Source organism: Rhinatrema bivittatum, chromosome 13, assembly GCF_901001135.1.
Source record: "Rhinatrema bivittatum chromosome 13, aRhiBiv1.1, whole genome shotgun sequence".
Lineage (NCBI taxonomy): Eukaryota > Metazoa > Chordata > Amphibia > Gymnophiona > Rhinatrematidae > Rhinatrema > Rhinatrema bivittatum.
In genome coordinates, this window is record NC_042627.1 from 67203946 (window position 1) to 67223668 (window position 19723).

General features: G+C 46.8%; 2 protein-coding genes across 2 annotated transcripts in view; one reads left to right on the plus strand and one right to left on the minus strand.

Moving 5' to 3' along the window:
* FANCI (FA complementation group I) overlaps nucleotides 1-19723 on the plus strand; it is a 153004-nt gene that overhangs the window by 52676 nt on the left and 80605 nt on the right. The window lies entirely within an intron of this gene.
* LOC115074816 (ras-related and estrogen-regulated growth inhibitor-like protein) lies at nucleotides 10758-17994 on the minus strand. The gene is made up of 4 exons (XM_029574680.1): nucleotides 17809-17994; nucleotides 17360-17413; nucleotides 15429-15505; nucleotides 10758-14011 (listed from the first exon to the last, which is right to left on the minus strand). Exons 1-4 carry the CDS (start codon nucleotides 17954-17956, stop codon nucleotides 13586-13588), a joined length of 705 nt encoding a protein of 234 aa, XP_029430540.1. The 5' UTR covers nucleotides 17957-17994; the 3' UTR covers nucleotides 10758-13585.

Consider the following 19723-nt stretch of genomic DNA (forward strand, 5'->3'; position numbering starts at 1 on the left):
GTCTAGATTCCAGCCAGTTGAACCCAGAAGGTGGCGATTTCTCCCTGCCAAAAAGATTTTAATGATGGGATTTTCTAAATGAAACAACACAATCTAAAAGCCCGTGCCTGGTGCTTTAATGCTCGAGGAATTCACCCACCGCAGACAAAGTGCCGGGCAGAGGTGCCTCTGTCTGTTTGTGTTTCCCAGGCTGTATATGTTAGGCTCAGTCTGTATCAATATGAAAAAGTCCAGAGGCAAAGGCCCATTGCGACAGCCCGGCATCAATGCCAACAGCCTCAGCCCCGTGTGCATTCTCCTCGTCCAGGGAGTCGCTTGAGGAAGCAGCTTCCTCCCGTTTCTTCTGCAGATAAAACCGTGGAACTGTTATTAACTGAAAGCAGAACAGGCTGGGCCCGTTAAGAGTTTTGTCAGGCAGCTAATTTGCACCTGCAGAATATTTTTGTAAACTTCATCTGCACTGAGCTGCATCCAGGCCGGACATTCAGAACTGTGCAAGGCCGCATTTGTTGCAGACAGCGGTGAACGTCCCTGTTCTCACTTACCAACCCTTGTATTACACAAGACAGTTTAACAGAGCCTATAAACGACCATGTTCCCAACATTTTGTACCAGGTCGGTTACGAATAATGACTAAAGAGAAAACCAAAATCCCCAAAGGGGAGAGGATGAGGGTCCCTTATCATTGGTGAGGGGGGGGGGGTTAGGGTTGTTCCCCCTTACCCAGGTGAGACTTCACCTTGGTCTCTGTTATTTTGTCCTATGTTGATGATAACATTTGTTGTTGTTGTTGTTTATTTTATAAGTGAGCTGTGCACCACCCAGAGCTGCTTTTGGCTTCGCAGGAAACAAATATAAAGCAGTAAATAAAAAATAAGTAAATGCAGGACAAGACTATGGGTGATTTTCTAAAAAGAAAAAAAAAAAAAAGGTACCGGGTTGCTGTTATGAATGGGAGGGGGTGAAGAGGAAATGGGGGGAGGGGAGAATGCTTGGCAAACCTTCCCTTCACCGGTGCGAGCCCATCTCAGATCTGTCGCTCCTCCCCACTGCCCTCTCACCATTCTGTGGCTTTTCTTTTCCATCCTCTTGCTGTGCACTGCCGCCTCTCTCCAGCTCTTCACACTCCAGATCCCAGGGGAGAAGGGCCAGAACTGGCCCTGCGGTGCCATCTTTGGTAGCACCTGCGGGTGGCGGGAGCGCCGCCATCCGCTGGTCCATTTCGGAGTCCTTTGGCTTTTTCTTCAGGCCTGGGGGGACGGACCTGAGCTGCTGTTAGGTTTTGGGCAGTGGTGGGTGCAGGCTGGGTGGCCCGAAATCTTCCTCCTGGAAATGGGTAACTTGGCAGCTCTGGCATTCTTGGCTGAGGCCTGTTGACCGGTGCCTTCCGACTCCGGCGGTGTAACGTTATCCTCGCAAGGCGCACATGCTCTGGGTCCCCTGCAGGTCATTCCGAAGGGACATAACCCATGATATACACACAACCTTCTTTAATGACATCAAACACCTTCAGCCGTGGCTACCTTAGCAGCAAGTAAAACTTGTGAGCCATAAAGAAAGTGCAATCTGGGACGTGCACTTTTGATGTATTAAGCTTGTTCCCTTCCAGTGCTTCTGCTTTTTTTCTTGACCTTGGGTTTTCTTATTCGGGCGGCAAAAATTCAGAACTCACATTTCAAGGAAAGAAGAATTAAGGGGAAGGTGAGGTGTTTAGATCTTTATTTGGTTATTTGGTGAAAAAAAAAATGTAACCCAGTTGTGTATGGCAGAGTAGGAAGAGGATCCAGTGGATTATCTGGAGGTGAAAAACAAGCTTGATGTCCATCTTAAGGGGAAAAAAAAGGAAGAAAGCGGATCCTGCGGTGTCCTTATTACAGGGGATCCTGCAGGGTCCTTATTACAGGGGATCCTGCAGGGTCCTTATTACAGGGCTGTCTCTGCACAGCAGCTGAATGCCCACACCGGCTGCAGACACTGAAAGCAGAGAGGGAGCCCAGGGTCTTATAATGGAAACAGGTCTTTGATTTATTACTGCAGGCTAAAAGCAGAGGGAGAAAAGCAGGCAATAAATAAAAGTTACTATTAGTATTAAATAAGTCTTGGCTCCCTAAGCCCTTGAAATGGCTCCAGCTGAAACCGGATCTGGTCTGAAATGGTGGCCCTGCCAATTCTTTTCTTTGTAATTCTTCCCAAAATCGTCAAAAATTATTTTTAATTTAAATTTAGTAGCCATATTAAGGACAGGATAAAACACTCCCCCCTGCCAGCTCATCACATACCACTGCTCTGTTTTAACTTTTGCCTGGGAGATTAACTTCTTTTTTTTCCCCTATGGCTAGCTAAATTTATTGAAAACTAGCGGTACCCGGCCACGCGTTGCAGTGGTAGAGTCAGGTTCTTTACCCTCCCTCTCCCTTCCCCTTGCTCATTTACCTCAGTCACTCATCCTTCTCCCCCTTGGTCACTCACCCCCCCTTCCCTCCCCTGTCCCCACTCCAACTCTCTCCCCTGACACTCACCTCCCCCCTCATTCTCCCTCCCCTGACACTCACCTCCCCCCTCATTCTCCCTCCCCTCACTGTCACCTCCCCCCGCCTACTCCCTACCCTTCCCTCAGTGACTCTCCACCCTCTCTCAATCTCCTTCCCTCACTCTGATCCCCTCCCTCTTGCAATGCCCTCCCAGCTCATCCACACCCCCTTCCCTCTCCCTGTTGTGCGCTTCAGCGCGGCCCGCTCACAAAGACGTGAGGTCTCCGAGGATCCCTCCCTGGCGCGCACATCAGCTGTACCATATTGCCGCTGCTGCTCCTCCCAGCTCTTGTAGATCGGCTGCCCGAAACTCCCATGCCCGATATCGCCGCCGGTCCGCCGCTGCTGCTGTGACCGACGTGCGCTCCCACCCGTGCATGCGCAGTAGAGCAGCCTCATTTACCTAGGTAGATAGAGTGTGTTGCATCTCTGTCCAACAGATGGCGCTGTTTTCCCCCCAAAACATGTAAAAACATGTTTTTACCTGTCACAGGTGTGACATCTATGTAATCTAGGTATAGAAGAACCTTCCCGTATGCGAATGCAAGGTTGTGTCCAAATTGGAAAGAAATCAGTGCAGTAGTTTCGGAGATTAGCAATTTTGTACAAACTATTTTACATTTTTATTTATATAGATGACATCACAGACCTCAAGACTGCAGGTAAAAATCTTATTTCAATGTGGCTGGTATTTACAGTTTGCTAGTGATAATATGATTTAATATGTTTTTGTCACCATGATACATGGTTGCTTTTTTATTATTTATTATTATTATTTTTAAAGGTAAATGATTAAAAAATGTTTTTGTAGGAAACCTCCCTGCCATTGTAACTCACCAGAGCCGGTTCTTTCTGTGTTTATAAATGTTTGGTATTGCTCAGGGCATATTAGTTTAGGGGTTACTGAGAACTAGGGAAGCCAGAATTCAGATCCTTTCTTTTCCCACTTGATGCTCCTTGTGACCTTGGGCAAGTCGCTGTATCTCCCATTGCCTCAGGAACTCCTTGGATTGTAAGCTCCCTGGGGCAGGGACACATCATACTGAATGCGTATCACTGTTGTAGAATTACGAGCTGAAAGGTTTGATGGGATCCAAGATGGCGTCCTGAGGGAAGGATGCGCTGAGCGCTCTCTGCTGCTGCTTAGTGCTTACTATTTCCTTCTGTTCCTTTTCCCTGCTACCTGCATAATGGTCAAGAGGAAAGGGAAGGTCTGGGTGGTCCTTCAGTCTCTCCTGCAATGATCTCTCTTCAGCAGGAGGGTATTGAAGGCTTTTTGGTGCAGGCAGTTGCCTGTTTACCTTGGCTGGAGAGGGATGAGCATTCTCTCCAGTCGGAGTTGGAAACAACGTTGAACCCGGGTGAGGCAGCAATTCCTCCTGCTCCGTTTCCCAGGGATTCAGGAGGGGAAACATTGTGATGATGCCAAGGGATGCAGCAAGAGGAGTGACTTCTGAAGGAATGCTTTTCTCCTGTACCCTGGGAAGTCGCAGGGCTGGAAACCTCTGCAGGGAGAGGGTTTTGGAGGAGCAGCAAGAGAGAATGGTGGCTTGGGCTGAAGCTGGGAGCAATGTTGGGATGAGTTCCCCTGCTGGGGATGTTTTGTCGCCCATGCTCACTGGTCTTCTGAACAGATCTTTGCCTGATAAGCCTACTGTTTTTATTATGGAATCCCTGTGGAACATGGTGGCATCATTAGACAACGCAATGTCGTTGCCTATTCTGACTGTGGACCTACATAAAAAATTACATTCTAATGAATCTTTGAATGCACAGTTGGAAAGAGTTGGCAGTTTGGAGAAGTGCATGGACTGTGTTACAACTGTATAGACTAAGATGATACAAATTAATTCTGTGGCTTGAGGAAGATTGAGAATCTGGAAAATTCTTTGAATTTTCCAAAGTTAGTCCTAAATACTCCAGTTGGGACTTTTAGGGAATAATGTTTGAAAATTTTACATCTACTCCCAGAAGCACTTCCTCCTTTTTACATAGAAACAGAAGTGATCTAATGGCCCATCCAGTCTGCCCAGCAAATTCCCATACTCCTAGCAAGTTATCAGTTTCCCATACTTATCAATTACTCAGACCACCAAGGACAGGGCTCTTGTTGGTTTCTGTCCAGTTTCCTTTCACCCCCTGCCATTGAAGCAGAGAGCAATGTTGGAGTTGCATCAGAAGTGAAATATCAGGCTTTTTGGTTAAGGGTAGTAACCGCCACATCAAGCAAGTTACCCCCATGATTATTTGTTTTCCCAGACTGTACAGTTCAACGTCTTTGTTGGTTGTTGTCTGAATCCAATTCCTCTTTCCTCCCTGCCGTTGAAGAGAGAGCAATGATGGAGTTGCATCAACAGTACGAAGGCTTATTGGTTAAGGGTAGTAACTGCCACACCAACAAGTTACCCCCATGCACTCTTTTCTTCATATCCATCCTCTACCCTTTAGGGATCCACAGTGTTTATCCCATGCCCCTTTGAAATCTTTCACCATTTTTGTCTTCCCCACCTCCTCCAGAAGGGCATTCCAGGTGTTCACCACCCTCTCTGTGAAGAAATATTTTCTGATGTTGGTTCTGAGTCTTCTTCCCTGGAGTTTCATTTCATGACCCCTAGTTCTACTGATTTCTTTCAAACAGAGAAGGTTTGTTGTTTGTGCATCATTAAGACATTTCAGGTATCTGAAGGTCTGTATCATATCCCCCCTGCATCTCCTCTCCTCCAGGGTATACATATTTAGGTCCTTCAACCATTTAATGGAGCCCCCACCACCATTTTTGTCACCCTTCTCTGGTCCACCTCCATCCTGTCTCTATCCTTTTTGAGATAAGGACTCCAGTACTGAACACAGTACTCCAGGTGAGGCCTCACCAATGACCTATATAAGGGCATTATCACCTCCTTTTTCTTATTGTTTGTAATGTTTTATATTTTTACTGTCTCCTGCTGCAGGAGGACAAAAATTAGCAGCTGACCATGATGAAGATCAAGCTGCCAGTCTGAATGTTATGGACATTATGGAGAGGTCTTACAGACGCAGAGGAGACACGTGAATGAACACTTCTTGTTCCTTTTGCTTTTTCTAAAGATAGAGATTCTGTCATGAAGCTTTCCTTCGGGAGCAGAGCTGGTCATAAGCTCTGACTTTTCCCAGATCTCCCGAGGGCCATGCAGGCCCCTAGGAAAACATTTCTTGATATGTGCTAAGAGGCTTTGGTTCTCGGTGCTTTGTTATTAGATTTCCTTGCTGCAGTTGAATGCTAAGTTGTTTTTTTGTTTTTTTTTAGCCTTCACAATTGCATTTCTGTTATGTCAGGGAACGCTAGGAGAGTGATCCCAACTTGAGGGGAATGTGTGCCCTTGGGCCTCGGCACGACCCCAGATGAATCCAAGACAGCACAGAGGGTTGGCGAGGCATGTCCCAGCATGGACGAAGACGAAGTCTGACCCTCTGCCGGACCTGCATGCTTCTGGAAGCCAACAACTTTGTGTTGGTATATGAACAGTCCTCCAACCATTCCCAGCCCTTTCGGACCTGCCGCTAGGTATCGGCAAGAAGCAGCAGGCCGGACTGGGGATGAGGGCAGACGGAGGCCTTGTGACACAGAAGACTCAAGACGAGACAAGAAGACTCTGGAAGTGGATGAGGATCTTGGAAGACTCGAGATGAGGAACTTGGAAGACTCTTGGATGAGACAAGAAGCTGGGAAGGTTCAGACATTGGCACTGTCTCTCAGGGCGCCCTACACAGTCCACCCATGGGACTGGTCGCGGACCACTCTGTCCCACTGCACGCTCTACACAACCCAAGAGGCTGGTCATGGACCACGTGGAGAGCGGGACAAGAGCAGGAAGGGAATCCAGCTGAGACGAAACTCCAGTGACGGAAACAGGAACAGACAGGATGGATTTACCCCAACAAGATGTCATCTGGAGAACCAAAGGAGCTGGAGGGTCAGGAGGACTCAGAACGAGCGAAGGAGAAGCGGAACCTCGGAACATCAGGAAGTGGAACATCAGGAAGCCTGGACTAGGAACCTCAGGACATGAAGACATGGAATATCAGGAAGCCACAAATACAGGAAGCAGATGAGACATGGAGCTCCAACAAAGAATGAAGACCTAACAGCGCGCTGGAAGATGAGACTTCCAGGAGCAAGAAACTCCAAGGCAAGGCAGAAGTGCAGGAGAAGCCCTTTTATAGGGCTGAGACAGGAAACAGTCATCAGGTGGGGCCCAGGGCATATCCGGCCATGGGCCCTTTAAATCTTGTGAAGAGACACACCCCACGCCTTAGGAACAGGAAGCAGGAAGTTGTGCAGGACCATGGCCAGCGGCCATGCTGCTGCTAACACCGAAGAGCAGGGCGGGCGAGGAACAGGCCCATCATTGTCGGCAGCTCTCAAGCCTCAGAGGGCAGACTGAAGAGCTGCTCCAGCCGCAAGGAAGACCGGGGACTGTGGCCTCGAGGCCACGGGGCAGGCAGAGAGAAGGTAAGAGGCTGCCCAGAGGGCAGAATCACAACAATTTATTTTTCCTCTCGAAAAAGTCTTAGTGCGCCTAAGTGATAGCTCTGTGTTTTGCTGCCTTTTGATCCCCATTGTTAGATTTTTTTTTTTACCTTTTCTTTGTTTGGATCCCCCTTTTTCTTCTTTGTGAAGTCTTGGGACGTATGCTTGGCCTTGTTTTCATTTTCATAATTTTTCTTATTGAATACATTTCTAACATGATGTTCTGTTTCTGCAGCAAGTTATTCTTAACTTATATTTTGAATATTTAATTAAAAAAAAAAAAAAAAAAAAAGCTCAGAGGTTTATTCGGCCTGTCAGAAATGGTTGAAGTTGGAGTGCTATGAAATTGAATCCTATAGAACCAACATTGACAGGAATATGATGTCATGGCAAGATTAGGAAATTCAGATTGTGTGTGCTTATTGGAAAGGATGTTGGCCATTGTTGATTGACTGCAAAATAATATAGGAAGTCAATCAAATGATTAGGAAGTTGTACTGTTGGATGAGACTGGAGAGCCTCCTCTCTGCCCATGTACCCAATAGGTACAGTAGGTACATCCCTAAGAGCCCACAATAGTAGGAGGTCCCCTGTCCTCATAGGTTGACCAGCTTATTTAACAGGATGGGGGCCTCCCAAGATTTTGGCATCTAGAGGCACCAGATTGTCTTAATCTACCATTGACCTTCCCCATCCCATTATTGCATAAAATGCAGTAGAAAAAAAAAATCAAACGATTAAGTTAGATGTTTTCTTTTCTCCCCTAAGTAATCCAGACACCGCCCGCTGACAGCTTCTTTCTAACATCTGCTGCTCCTCGCTGCAGACCTGTCTGCCCTGTTATTATATGCTTTTGCAGTTGTTTGGATTGGAATAATGATGCTTATACTCCTTAATAAACTTTTCGTCCTATCAAATTTTGTTTAGTTTTATTTCAGATAAATATTAAGAAAACCGAAATCAAATGTTACAAGAGCACAAAGGCAACATCAGATACAGTGCAGTCTTTCTGGATAGTCACGACAGCTGTCCAGATGTTTCGCTAAAGAGAAGGGAATTTTGTTAAAACCTGGCTTGCATTCAGTTTTCTAGCTCAAATACCTGGCACATTGTAGGAAAGGAAATATAAGTCCATATTAACTCTGTTTAATCATTATCTTCACTGCTTCTGACTTTTTTTGTAAGATATTTAGAATCCCATTAAGGATAACATTTTATGGGAGCTGATGTCCTGAAACACATAGGCGTACTCCACCATGTCCTGTCCATTTTGCCACGGAGAGTGGCGGAGGGAGGCTGCAGGAGGCTGTGAGCTAAAACAAATTCGGAAGGCACATGGTGCACACCTAGTACAAATTCTCCCTTTCTCTAGTTTTTCCCTGGATCCCTGGCTTCCTGCCTGGGCTGCAAGGTGTGATGTGGCATCCTTGTCACTATCAGCCCATGTCAAGCACCCCCCAGCAAGACCAGCCAGGGCTAGCATCAAGAAACTGATCTGAGCATGCTAGACCCTACAGAGCAGCCTCTTAGCAAATATCAGCTGGTGGACAGTGGAAGAGGAAAGTGCAGGGAGGCAATGGTGACCCTGGAAGAAACAATACCTGCCTTACTCTGGCCCAGGCCAGATGGACAGCCCTACCCACCCTGTTTTCGCTATCTCTATTCACCCTTAGACATGTGTCTGATGCATGCCTACAGACAGACATGGTGCTGCATGTGAAAACTGAAGGGACTACATCATCTCTGTTGAAGTGTTTCTGTGTGTTTTCTCAGTTAGGCCTCAGTCTACTACAGTGAAGGAGAGACACAGGCCTGTCAGTGCTTTGTATTAAAAACTGGAGGGAAGAAGGATCAGGGAAGGTTTTTGACCGTCAACAGAGACCGAATTGGAACTGATCGAGTATTCCCTGCTGGCCAAGCTCGGCTTTAGAGCTGCACCTTCAATGACTTTTGTCGAGAAAAGCGGAATATTAATTAAACAAGAACGAGAGTACATTTTCCTCTTCCAAAGAAGCATTAGTTCCCTTAAACCTCTCAAGCTCCCCCTCCCATCAACAGCCAAGTAACAAAAAAGGCAACAGATGAGGTTGAAGTGTAGTTAAGTTGGAAACTGATGATGCTCACGTCTGTTGGCGTTAATCTAAAATGCCAAGAGGTCCGTTCCGTTAGGTGGAATGACAGTCTGTGCCGTCTTGGAGACGTGCGAACTTATTATAAAAGCCTTTGGCTTCATTCCCTGCGCCTCCAAAGCAAAGAGCAAGGGGGAGTGTGTGGGAGGATGTATTATTATTCCACATCTCAAGCCTAAGTCATTTTAACATTTATGCTGCCTCAGACAGATCTTATTACCGACATAGCCAGTGCTGGCTCTTTTCTGCCCCATAAAGGTCCAGGAGCTGCAGTTTGCACGTTTCTAAACATTTTGCCCCATTCCACTTGCTGGAGGCTGCTCATCAGTCAGAGCTGTGTGGAGCAGAGTAGAAGGGGAGACCAAATAAACCCACCACGTTAGTACTTTCTTGGCGACGACTTTTCTCTGGAGATTGGGATTTAGAGGACTGAAAACCCGGGGGGGGTCCTCCATTTCAGTGTACATAAAGCAGATTTAAACATCCTGTTCAGAGAGTGGAATCCATCTACCCCTTGGGATCCTGCCAGGTACTCGTGACCTGGCTTGGCCACTGTTGGAAACATGATACTGGGCTTTGATGGACCTTTGGTCTGACCGAGTATGGCAATGGCTGTTAAGTGCTGGCTAGCGCAGGCACACGTAAACACTGCTGTCAGCCCTCGCGGCAGCTGGGATAGTGCTGACCTCTTAGTGGTGCATTATTCTGTTTATCATCTCCGTTAATCAGAATAATCCAGTAATGACTCACCCTCACTAAATTAATTTCTTCTAAAGGTTTCTACTAAACCAATGGTCCTGGCTTGATGAGAGCATTCTGCTCTTAAAGGGAGAATTTGCTGCAGCGTAGACTTTTTTTCCCCACCCCCTAATATTCAGAACATGCACTGGGCTCCCCAGACTTGTTGGGGTCATGGGCATATGTAGCCCGCTTACTGCTCTGGTCGTGATTCTGCTTCCTGCCTTACGGCTGCCATGTTCCAGGGCCATAATTAACAATAATAATAAACAGTTAAAAAATCCCCATAGAATTTGTGGGCCATCAAAAGCTCCTGTTTAACAACAGTGGGAGATTTCTCTATGATAACCTACACCACAGAAACTACCAAAGACAACTGATTTTCAATTAAAAAATAAAATGACCAGAGCAGGCGTCTTCTACATGACAACATAACATAATAACATACAGATATATAAAACAGTTACCTAAGAGTGGAGGAGCAGCGGGCAAACTTTAATAAATCATGAGTCCTCTGGGCACGGGAAAATACCTTCAGTACCTGAATATAATTGCTTTGAAGGGACAAAAAAGCAGAATCTAAATAAATAGATTTTGGTGCCCATGCAGTTTTTTTCCTTTTGTGACTCTGGAGCAATGCTTAGTACTTAACCCTCTCTGCATGGGCCAGCTGGACGTCATCTACGATCATGTACTACAAAACCAAAACCCAGACGAAAGGAATGAAGCCGGATGAGAGTTTCATCACGCACATAACTGGGGTAAGGACCCAAGGGGGGATCAGAACAGAAGATGCCAAGGCAGAAAATACAAAACTCCATCCACTTCTGTTTGTCACTGAACAAAGTAGCAAGTCGTAAAAGATTTTATTCCACACAGATGTTTGAAATCCATTTCCAGAAATTACATTTTCACAAATATATCCTTTTTTTTTTTTTTTTTTTTACATAAATACACATTTATTTACAGACATCCATGCAAAATGTACAACCCAGCATCCCCCATAAAGAGCCACGGAAAGGGAGCCGAGGAAGGAGTAAATGCAATTGTTTGCTTGGGTTTCTCTTATGGCTTTAGTGCTTAGAGCGTGGGGAGCAGCCAGACATCAACGGCCCTGGTTTACAGAGAGGTTTCCCTTTCCAAACCTGAAGTTTGTGTAAACGCCTGCACCTGTTACGTTGCCTAAGACCACTTCGAGCTCCCCGACTCTTTCTTAAAATACCAGAAAAGGGAATTCAGTCTTCCTGTGAGGCGAACGTGCCAGCTCAGACTAAACCACAGGCAAAAAGAAGCCTTGGGGGTTGTTCCTCGATTGAAGCAAGGCCTTTGAATAGAAGCAAACCTCAAACAGTTAAGCAGGTTTCATTTTTTTTTTTTGCAAAGAGAAAAGGCAGACATTATGGCATCGTTCAAAAGACAGCGAGGGGTTTTTCCTCTCGCTGCAGGGAAGTGTTAATCGCCTAAATATCCAGAGACATTGGAGCAGCTGCAGAAAGCAAAAAAATAGACAGCTTAAAAGTCAGGTGGGTTGAAATTCTTGTTATGTTAGAACGTAATGGCAAGCGCCCTTCTGAGACGATAAATTCATTAGACCTGCTTTTCTTCCACATTGCCTGCACTTTGTACTGGCTGCAAGGAGGCTGATTAAAAATAATAAAAAAAAAACCTGAGAACTTAAAAGGTAGGCACCTAAATTAGTTCCCTAAGTTTTCAGCTGAAAATGCACCTCGATTTAGGCTGTTTGTATGCTTAGGGGGTAATTTTCAAAAGGAGTTACACATGTAAATGTAACTACTATTGTAGCAATTTTCAAAAGCCATTTACTGGAGTAAAGTGCACTTACACAAGTAAATCCTATGGACAATTCAGTGGCATATATTATAGCAATTTTCAAAAGCCCACTTACTCAAGTAAAGTGCATTTACTCGAGTAAAACCCTGTTTTACTCGAGTAAATGCTTTTTAAAATCAGGCCCTTAGATTTCAGCTCCTGGTGCTGAAAATGTGCTGAGCTCCTAACTTTCTTCCCTCCCCCTCCCCCGACGGCAGCCAATTTTGAGGTCCCTAAATTTAGAAGCCCAGCAAAACCAGAGCCTAAAGGGGCACTCGGCCCTAGTAAATGCTCAAAAGGGCCAATTTAGTAGCCTAACCTCCAAAGTCAGGCATCTAAACCATTTGAAAACTGTACATCCAGCTGCCTCCCACTTTCCTGCTCAGCTGATCTGAGATCCCTCAATGTCTCATTGGTGGGAGGGGGTGGGGAGGACACCACTAGTTCTATTGATGGGGGCCAAGCCCCAGATTAGGGATCTAATAACCTTTTTAATGCTATATTTCCTCCTCCTAAGGGTATACGCTGCCATACATTTAGGGAAGGGGTACAGTTTCCAGGCAAAGCTTATGGACAGCACCGCATGGGATAAACATGAGGATTGCTCAGCTGGTAGGGTAGAAGATGATCCTTCCTGCCTCGCTTCAGATTATCAGAGCACATGTCCTTCCTGCTTGTGCCCGGAGAGAGGGATACTGTAAAAAAAAAAAAAAAAAAAAGTGCATCTCTGAAACGTCAGATGTTACCTCAGAAGAGTTCTGATCCCCAGAATGTCAAATTCGAATGAAGCTCTATAGTGTGGAGGTGACAGTTCACTCAAAGAGGGAAAAAACAAAAAGACAAAAAAACAAACAAAAAAAAAACCAAACAAAACCCCCCCAAAAAAACAAACAAACAATCAAGGGACGAAGAAAATAAGGCCAAATGCAGCAAACGTCATGATAAAATAAACTTTGGGATCCTCACTGGAATATAAGAAGGTACAAATAAATAATAAACCTTTTCTAGCACAAATATTTGCTATAGGAAATGAAACTAACTACTGTCAACTGCTAGTAGGCACAGATCATTTTCATGCAAAATGTACTGCCCGTTTTTTGCCTATTTTACAATCTCTGCCTAAAGACGGCTTACAAGGTCATCAGAACAGAAGCCTAGATGTACTGAAAAGGGCTTTTCCCAATTTGTGGCTATAGGAAAATTATTTGCTACATCTGCCCGAAAGAAAGCCAAATGTGATAGCAATGCCTGTAAATACTCTTTATTTCATGTGTCTTATGTGTTTGCCATGTGTCTTATAATTAGTGGAGAAACTGCTTCTGTGTTAGAGAAATGCTGTTTTGTTTTCTCTCATGGGAAAAACAAGTTCACGGTGAGGGCGGCCACATGCTAGGCCCAGCAGACTTCGGTCTCACAGCAACCAAATAATATTAAGAACCAGCTCCACCCAAACCAAAAGAGCAGATACTATGCAGAGCCACAAAATTTGTACTCTGGGGGGGGAGGGGTGCAGTAGGGAGAATGTGTACAATGAAAAGCAAGCAAAGTATTTTCTAGGCCAGCAGCGCTACCTGGCAGGAGCGGAGATATTTCTCCTCCCAGCCACCACGACTGCCAGTCGGCAAACCACAGCAAACCACTCGAGATGAGCAAGGCTCCTGCTCAGCGTGAGGAGTCCTCAGGAGCACAGCTAAATCTCACAATGCCGTTAAGACGGCGTCTGTGGTGGCACTGGAGGAGGACAGGGTAGGGAACGTCGAGGAAGCTTTTCCCAGTCCATAAACAACCCCCCGAGAGGAAGCTAACGACCGCTCTTCTTCAGAACAGGGGCAGACCTTAGAGCGGCCTTAGAGAGAGTCCGTCCTCCTCCTGGCAAACACCGCGGACATGCTCTTGACGATGCCGCGGATCCCCGTGCCCTTCTTTGCCGCCAGCTTGGATTCCCTGATCCTGTCCAGCAGTCCGTGGAAGACCAGCAGGACGCCGTGATAGGCTTCTGCAGCCGAGACCTCGTAGAACTCGCAGTCCACGGACAGGGCCAGGAGCCTGCCCTCCTCGCTGGACACGGTGCGCCGGTGGTGCAGGTCTCGCTTGTTGCCCACGATCACAATGGGCACCTTGTCTGCCAGGTACTCTTTGGCTGCCTTGATAACTTGAACCTTTTGGTGGACGATGCTGAAGCTCGCACGGTCGCAGATGCTGTAGACAAGGACAAAGCCATCTGCCCACTGTATTCGCTTTTCTTCCTCTGTGAAGTTCTCATCAGAATGATCCTGGGAAATGAAGCAGGATGAGGAAGTTAAAATATCTGCACCTCGAAGAAAGGCACCCTATTCCTAAACTATAAAAAAATACACTCATCTGCAGAATCTACTTCTGAGACCAGCTGCTGGCATGGTAGTAATGCAATGTACGAACCTGCCTGTAAAGCTAAAGAATTTCCATGCCTCAGTCTCCATCCCCCCACTGACCACTCCCAGTCTAGGGCAGGTTTAAGGGGCTTGATGTGCACTCGGTTCAGGAGCAATCTTAGGCCTTTCTGTCTTCAGGGTAACAGAGATAAGGTGTGTGTGTGACAGTTTGCCACCTAGAAGCCTGCAGACTAACCTGTGTCTGCTGCAGCCCTTCTCCAGTTTCTCCCCAAATACTGCCTGCAGAGTGTGCTCCAGGCTCACCCTCTCTCTCCTGCTCCCTGCGGGCTTACTGAGGGTGAAGGAGCAGACACTGCCATTGCTCTGCTCCCTTCTCCAGCCCCATGCAGGCTTTCTGAAGGGGGAAAGGCTGGAGCAGGAAACAGAGAAGCTCCTGAGCTCTCCAGTGTTTCTCTGGAGGACCCAGCAATTGACAGAAATTCCCAGAGTCTTCAGGTGAAATCCATGAGAGTTCCCAGGTAGTTTTCCCTTTGAAAATTGGCATAAAGTCTACATGTTAAAATGCCCACGTACTTTGTACTTACTATTTATGCGGGCGGCCGAGCAGGGGCTAAAACAACCCACAAATACTTTGGAAAATGGCATGTACACCCAGCTTCTCACTCCCTTGCCCTAAACATGCCCTCCCCCGGCACTCCTGAAAGGATGCGCACGGGCAGCCAGATAGATAAAGGAGGGGCAAGTCGCAGCCAGGCCAGCTTACCTAGATACAGGCACGTGGTTTTGAAAAATTATCTTTTAAAGCAGTACAAGTCTTACTCTGCAGAAAGGCCAGGAATGAATTCACCTCTGGAGTGAAGGTTATTAAGGGCAGGATTGTGTAAAGCCTCGCTCTCCTGCCACCAGGCTCGGAGTCTGTTGCGGGCGGGTCCACCGGCCCTGAAGAATGAGCCCGCTTTGCTGTGCATGATCCCTCGTTCCTCGCCCTTCAGCGCAGCCGAGATTTTTATTTATTAGTTTTTATATCCCGGTGTTCAATATGGAATATCACATCGGTTTACATTGTAACTGTATTCAAGAAGTAGGGGCTTCCTGTTTTACATTATAACATCAATATAGTCTTATTTAACATTGTAACTTTATTAAATTCTTAGTAGGAGATTGGACGCGAGTGGTCCCACACAGGAGTAAAACTCCTTGGCAGATATGGTTTCCCTGTTTCTTTTAAGAAATATCTGCCTCCAGTCATGGTCTGTGCTTCCCATTTCTCAGCGAGATTCTTCATAATGTGCAAAGATGAAACATATTCCAAACTAACCTGTGAATATGGAAAATCCCAGATGTTGAACACAACATCTTTTCCATCCACAGTAACATTGTGACTGTATATGGATTCTGTGTTAAAGACAAAAAAAACACCATGAAACAAATGTGGGTTTCTTTTATCCTTTCCTCTCCTGAACTCTCTGCTGCTCCTCCTCTGCAGACAGCATGCCCGAGTGGCACGGGCACCTCCCCAGGGCTGGGAGATGCCTCCTCTGAGGAGCACCCTTAGTGATGCTCCTAGGGCAAGGACCACCACAGGCTTATGCACGCCATCTCCAGGGCGCACCCCGGCCCAGCTGGAAGGGGGATCTGAACCCACAATACACCACCTTTTAAATAGGTTACCCCTTTTAACTAGTGTCCTGCAGCACTGCTGTCTCTCCACAGGTTCTGGCCAGAAGCACTCAGCCAACTTTACCGCAGGCACCTAGGGCCCTGCTGTTCTAGTCCTGGGACCAGTATTAAGAATAAACATTAATTCTGAATTTGGCTCTTTGTATTTACAGGAGAGAATGCACTACAACAGATAACAAATCACATGCTTCTTATCATTCAGTAACCCAAGACATTGCGCAGGGGTGCGATCAGAGAGCTGAGCTCAGCAGTTCCTGGCTCCTAGTCCTGGATCACCGTTTCTCTTTATGACATTTCTTTCAGCAAACATTCTACTTCATTAAAGCTCGGAAGAGGGCTTAGAGCCTGAACGTGATCCTGTTTGAAGCCTGGGTGCTATGGCTGTGCGTCACCGTCAGTCTGTGCTCTCAGAACGGCTGAACCCGGTAGGAGCTGCCGCTGATCCTCAGGCCTCCCACACATGTGCTCTGCTGATTGTGCCGAAGGAGGAACTCGCGGCAGCGAGGACTATTTCTGTACATAGCACCCCACTGCCGCACACTCTGTAGCACGGCGCACGCAGAGCAGCTGTTCCAGGTGCCCCCGCATCCACCTGCGGTGTTTTTCTCTAGCCACGGGAAGTTAGGGGAGCGTGGGCTTCTAGCAGGCTGCATTCAACCTCTCCTGCTCCTGCCATATCTAGGTAATGTATAGTTTATATCTTTTTTTTTGTACTGGAGGGAAAAAAAACCCCCAAAAGTATATCAAGATGGTAAAAATGTCATGTGAGTTCCAGGCCCCAAATGCTGCTGGTCGTCCGTGCTGGCAGGAGCAGCCTCCCCGAGATTCCCCGTGAACGCAGGCATCTTAGCCACATCTTTTCCCCATTAATACTGTTACGTGTGGTCAGCACCAAGTCTAGTGTGCGCACTCTGTGCTCTCTGTACTGATTGTGGATTTGTGCAGATGCACCGGCAGTGGGCAAGTCCCAGAAGCACTTGTATCTGGGCAGTGTACAGTATCAGAGCATGTTTACAGATGAAAGGCAATTTTCTTTCTAGCTGCTATTTCTGCCAGGAGAGTCAGCACATCTGTGCTGCTAGCGGCTGCTTCTGATTAACTCTCGCTTATCCTGCTCATACTGAGAGAGAGGATGAGGGCAGCTATGGACCCATGCAGTCTGCCCAGTCTCATTCCTGATGCAATGCCATTGACCCCAGTTGGTCTCTGGCTCCCCTCCCCCCTTCTTCGCTGCTAGGGAATGGGACCCTCTGTTTAGCCCACACTTTCTTGAATTCTGTTACTGTTTTTGCTTCCATTACCCCCCACCCCCCGCCCCATTTGATATAATAAATGTTAGTATTATCAGAAGATGCTATTGCCTAAAATAAAAATATAACAACTTTTAAAAATCAGTTTCATAAGAACGTAAACTCAGTCATTCACCCTCATTGCCTCAGGTCCAAACTCAGATTGTAAGCCCTTTGGGGGATCGGGAAATACTGACAGTACCTAAATGTAATCCGCCGGGAAGTGCTGAAAAGGGGACTATAAAAAAAATCAAATAAAGAAATAGGCTGCAGTGCTTACCCAAATCTCCGTACTCGCCAATGAATCTTCTGGTTAAAAAGCGGACAGTTAAAGCTGGAAAAGAAAGGAAGAGTTAAACTTCTGGTTTCAGGAACATTAGAGGAAGCTAGCCTGGCCAGTCTGCTTTCACCTCACACGACCATCACAACCATGCCAGCGCAAGAAGATTTGACTTTTCACTGCAGACATCCCAGAGAAATGATTTACTTGGCTGGTCGCGCCTGCCTCAGGTGAGCCCGTGTCTGAGAGTCTGTGCCAGCAGCTCTCCAAGTTAAAACAGTGATCTTGCCCCCAGCCCAGCCCGCACCATTTCATCTTTCAGCGCAAGGCTGGTTCCAGGCAGGAGCCCTGGCCCTGGCGCGTGCACGCACGCGCCTTCGCGGTAAAACGCCCAGCGTTCGCCTACAGCCGCGAGCCCCCAAGGCTGCCGCGCGCCGGCTCCCCCTCACCTGATTTCCCCACGCCGTCCGCCCCCACCACCAGCACGTTGACCTCCATCTTCAGGGCAGCGGGCGCCGTCACCTCCGCGGGTGCCGCGGCAGGATGGTGCTCGGGGGTGAGGCTGATCGCTCGGCGGAGGGGAATTTTTAAAACCATTCTAGCTTCCCGCGAACTCTCCTGGCGGCGCTCGGGCTTGCAAGGAGCGTCTCGCAGCTCCGCCAGGGCAGCCTATTGCCGTGGATCGTACCATTTGCACTGGTTCTAGAGGGGTGGGACTGGTGAGAGCAATCAGGAAAAAAAAAAAGGGTTCCGATGTTGTGATTACGCGCGAGACATCTCCCATAAAAAAATAAAACACGAGTCTGTTAAGTTATGAGTTTTAAAGTTTGCGTTTAAGCAATAGTGAAAAGTATTTGCTAAGTTTATAAAATGTTAGTAGATTCCTAATGAAGACAAGATGTATTATGTTTTTGTTTTGCTTCTCACCAAAGCAGATGCTATTGGTTAGTTAGCTGTGGGATCCAACCCCAACTCCTTGTACACTCCCCCCATCGCCTCGTGCTAGGCAGATTCGGGAAGTTCGGTGCCACGAGCTGCACGTTGTCTCCTTGTGCATATTTTGCACCAGTAGGAAAGGGATTGTAAGAAATCCCCACCACAGACAGCAAAGGAAATGATTTTGACAATAAACAGGAGGAGATGACAGGATATGAAGAGAGCTGGAATACGATTCCTAGCATAGTGTGCCTGTAAGAAAAACACGTGGATAAATCAGATATTACTTTAAAACTGTAGGGAGAGACATCCTTTTCATTCTGATGGCCATATTTAAAAACTAGTTGTAGCTGTAAACATTCACTTCTGCTGACTATATTTAACTACTTTGATGTTAAGGCTTTATTCCTTTAGACTATATTTAAGGAACAGAGAGAGAGAGAGATAGCCCTTATTCCTAGAAATAAATCTCTTAATTCTTGGCAACTTTAATTCACACCACTGACACCAGTGATTAAAGATTAAACATAGAAATGACGGCAGAAAAGGACAAAACGGTGGATCCAGTCAGCCCAGTGAGCTTCCCATGGTAGTAACTGCCGCTCCGTGCAGGCTCGCCCAAGCCTTATGATAACCCGTAAAAACTGCAGCTAGGAACATTTTTTACTGGGTGATGAGCTTTCTTGATAATACAGACAGTGATGCTTGACGTGCTTTGCTTATGGACTTGGCCGTAGAAGCAGTCCTGTGCTTTTTCCCTTATGTCTGCGCATCAGTTCCTCAGACCGTAGAAGTCAGGGATCTCAGTTATCGTCTGAATCCAATTCCTTTTATTAGGGATGAACTCTATAATGCTGCATGATTCCTTGGGATTTTGAGATACTAATCACAATTTGCAGATTGTGGTCTGCGAGTGCCAAGTCATTTTGGGGAGTTTTTGTGAGATCGCTATGTACTGAATAGCAGCAGGCCTTGTAAAGGGGGAGGCCGCAGCTCATCTGCATACTTCTCCCAGCTGCCTCGGAAAGTCACCACAACTCACCTCAGGCCTGAGCTGCTCCCATCCTGCCTTCCTTGAGCATTTAGCCAGGTACTGGGGAGATAAGGCATTTGTGTGGTTTTTCCTAGCTGCTTCCGTGGTTGATTGTTGAAGCTGCTATAACCCACCCCCACCCTCCGTGGACAGCCGGTCCAGTACTGGGGCAGTTGTAACCTATCTGCCTACTTCTCCTAGCTACATTGACGTTCAAATCTGAAAGACATCTTAACCCACCTTGGGCCTGAACTGCTTCCACCCTGTATTTCTTGAGCAACTAGCCAGATACTGAGAAGGTTGCAGCTCTCTTTATTTCTTATGGTTCTTCTACATCCAAACACTATCGCCAAACCCCTGGCTAACATCATTAACACCTCCCTCTCCTCAGGCTC

Bases quoted from the DNA above. Each gene is read 5' to 3' on its own strand.
- LOC115074816 (XM_029574680.1), bottom strand. From the start codon at position 17,956: ATGGTTTTAAAAATTCCCCTCCGCCGAGCGATCAGCCTCACCCCCGAG. The intron at 15,506-17,359 runs GTAAGCACTGCA...TCTTTAACACAG, and splicing joins TGGCGAGTACGGAGATTTGG to AATCCATATACAGTCACAAT. The intron at 14,012-15,428 runs GTTAGTTTGGAA...TTCATTTCCCAG, and splicing joins GGGATTTTCCATATTCACAG to GATCATTCTGATGAGAACTT.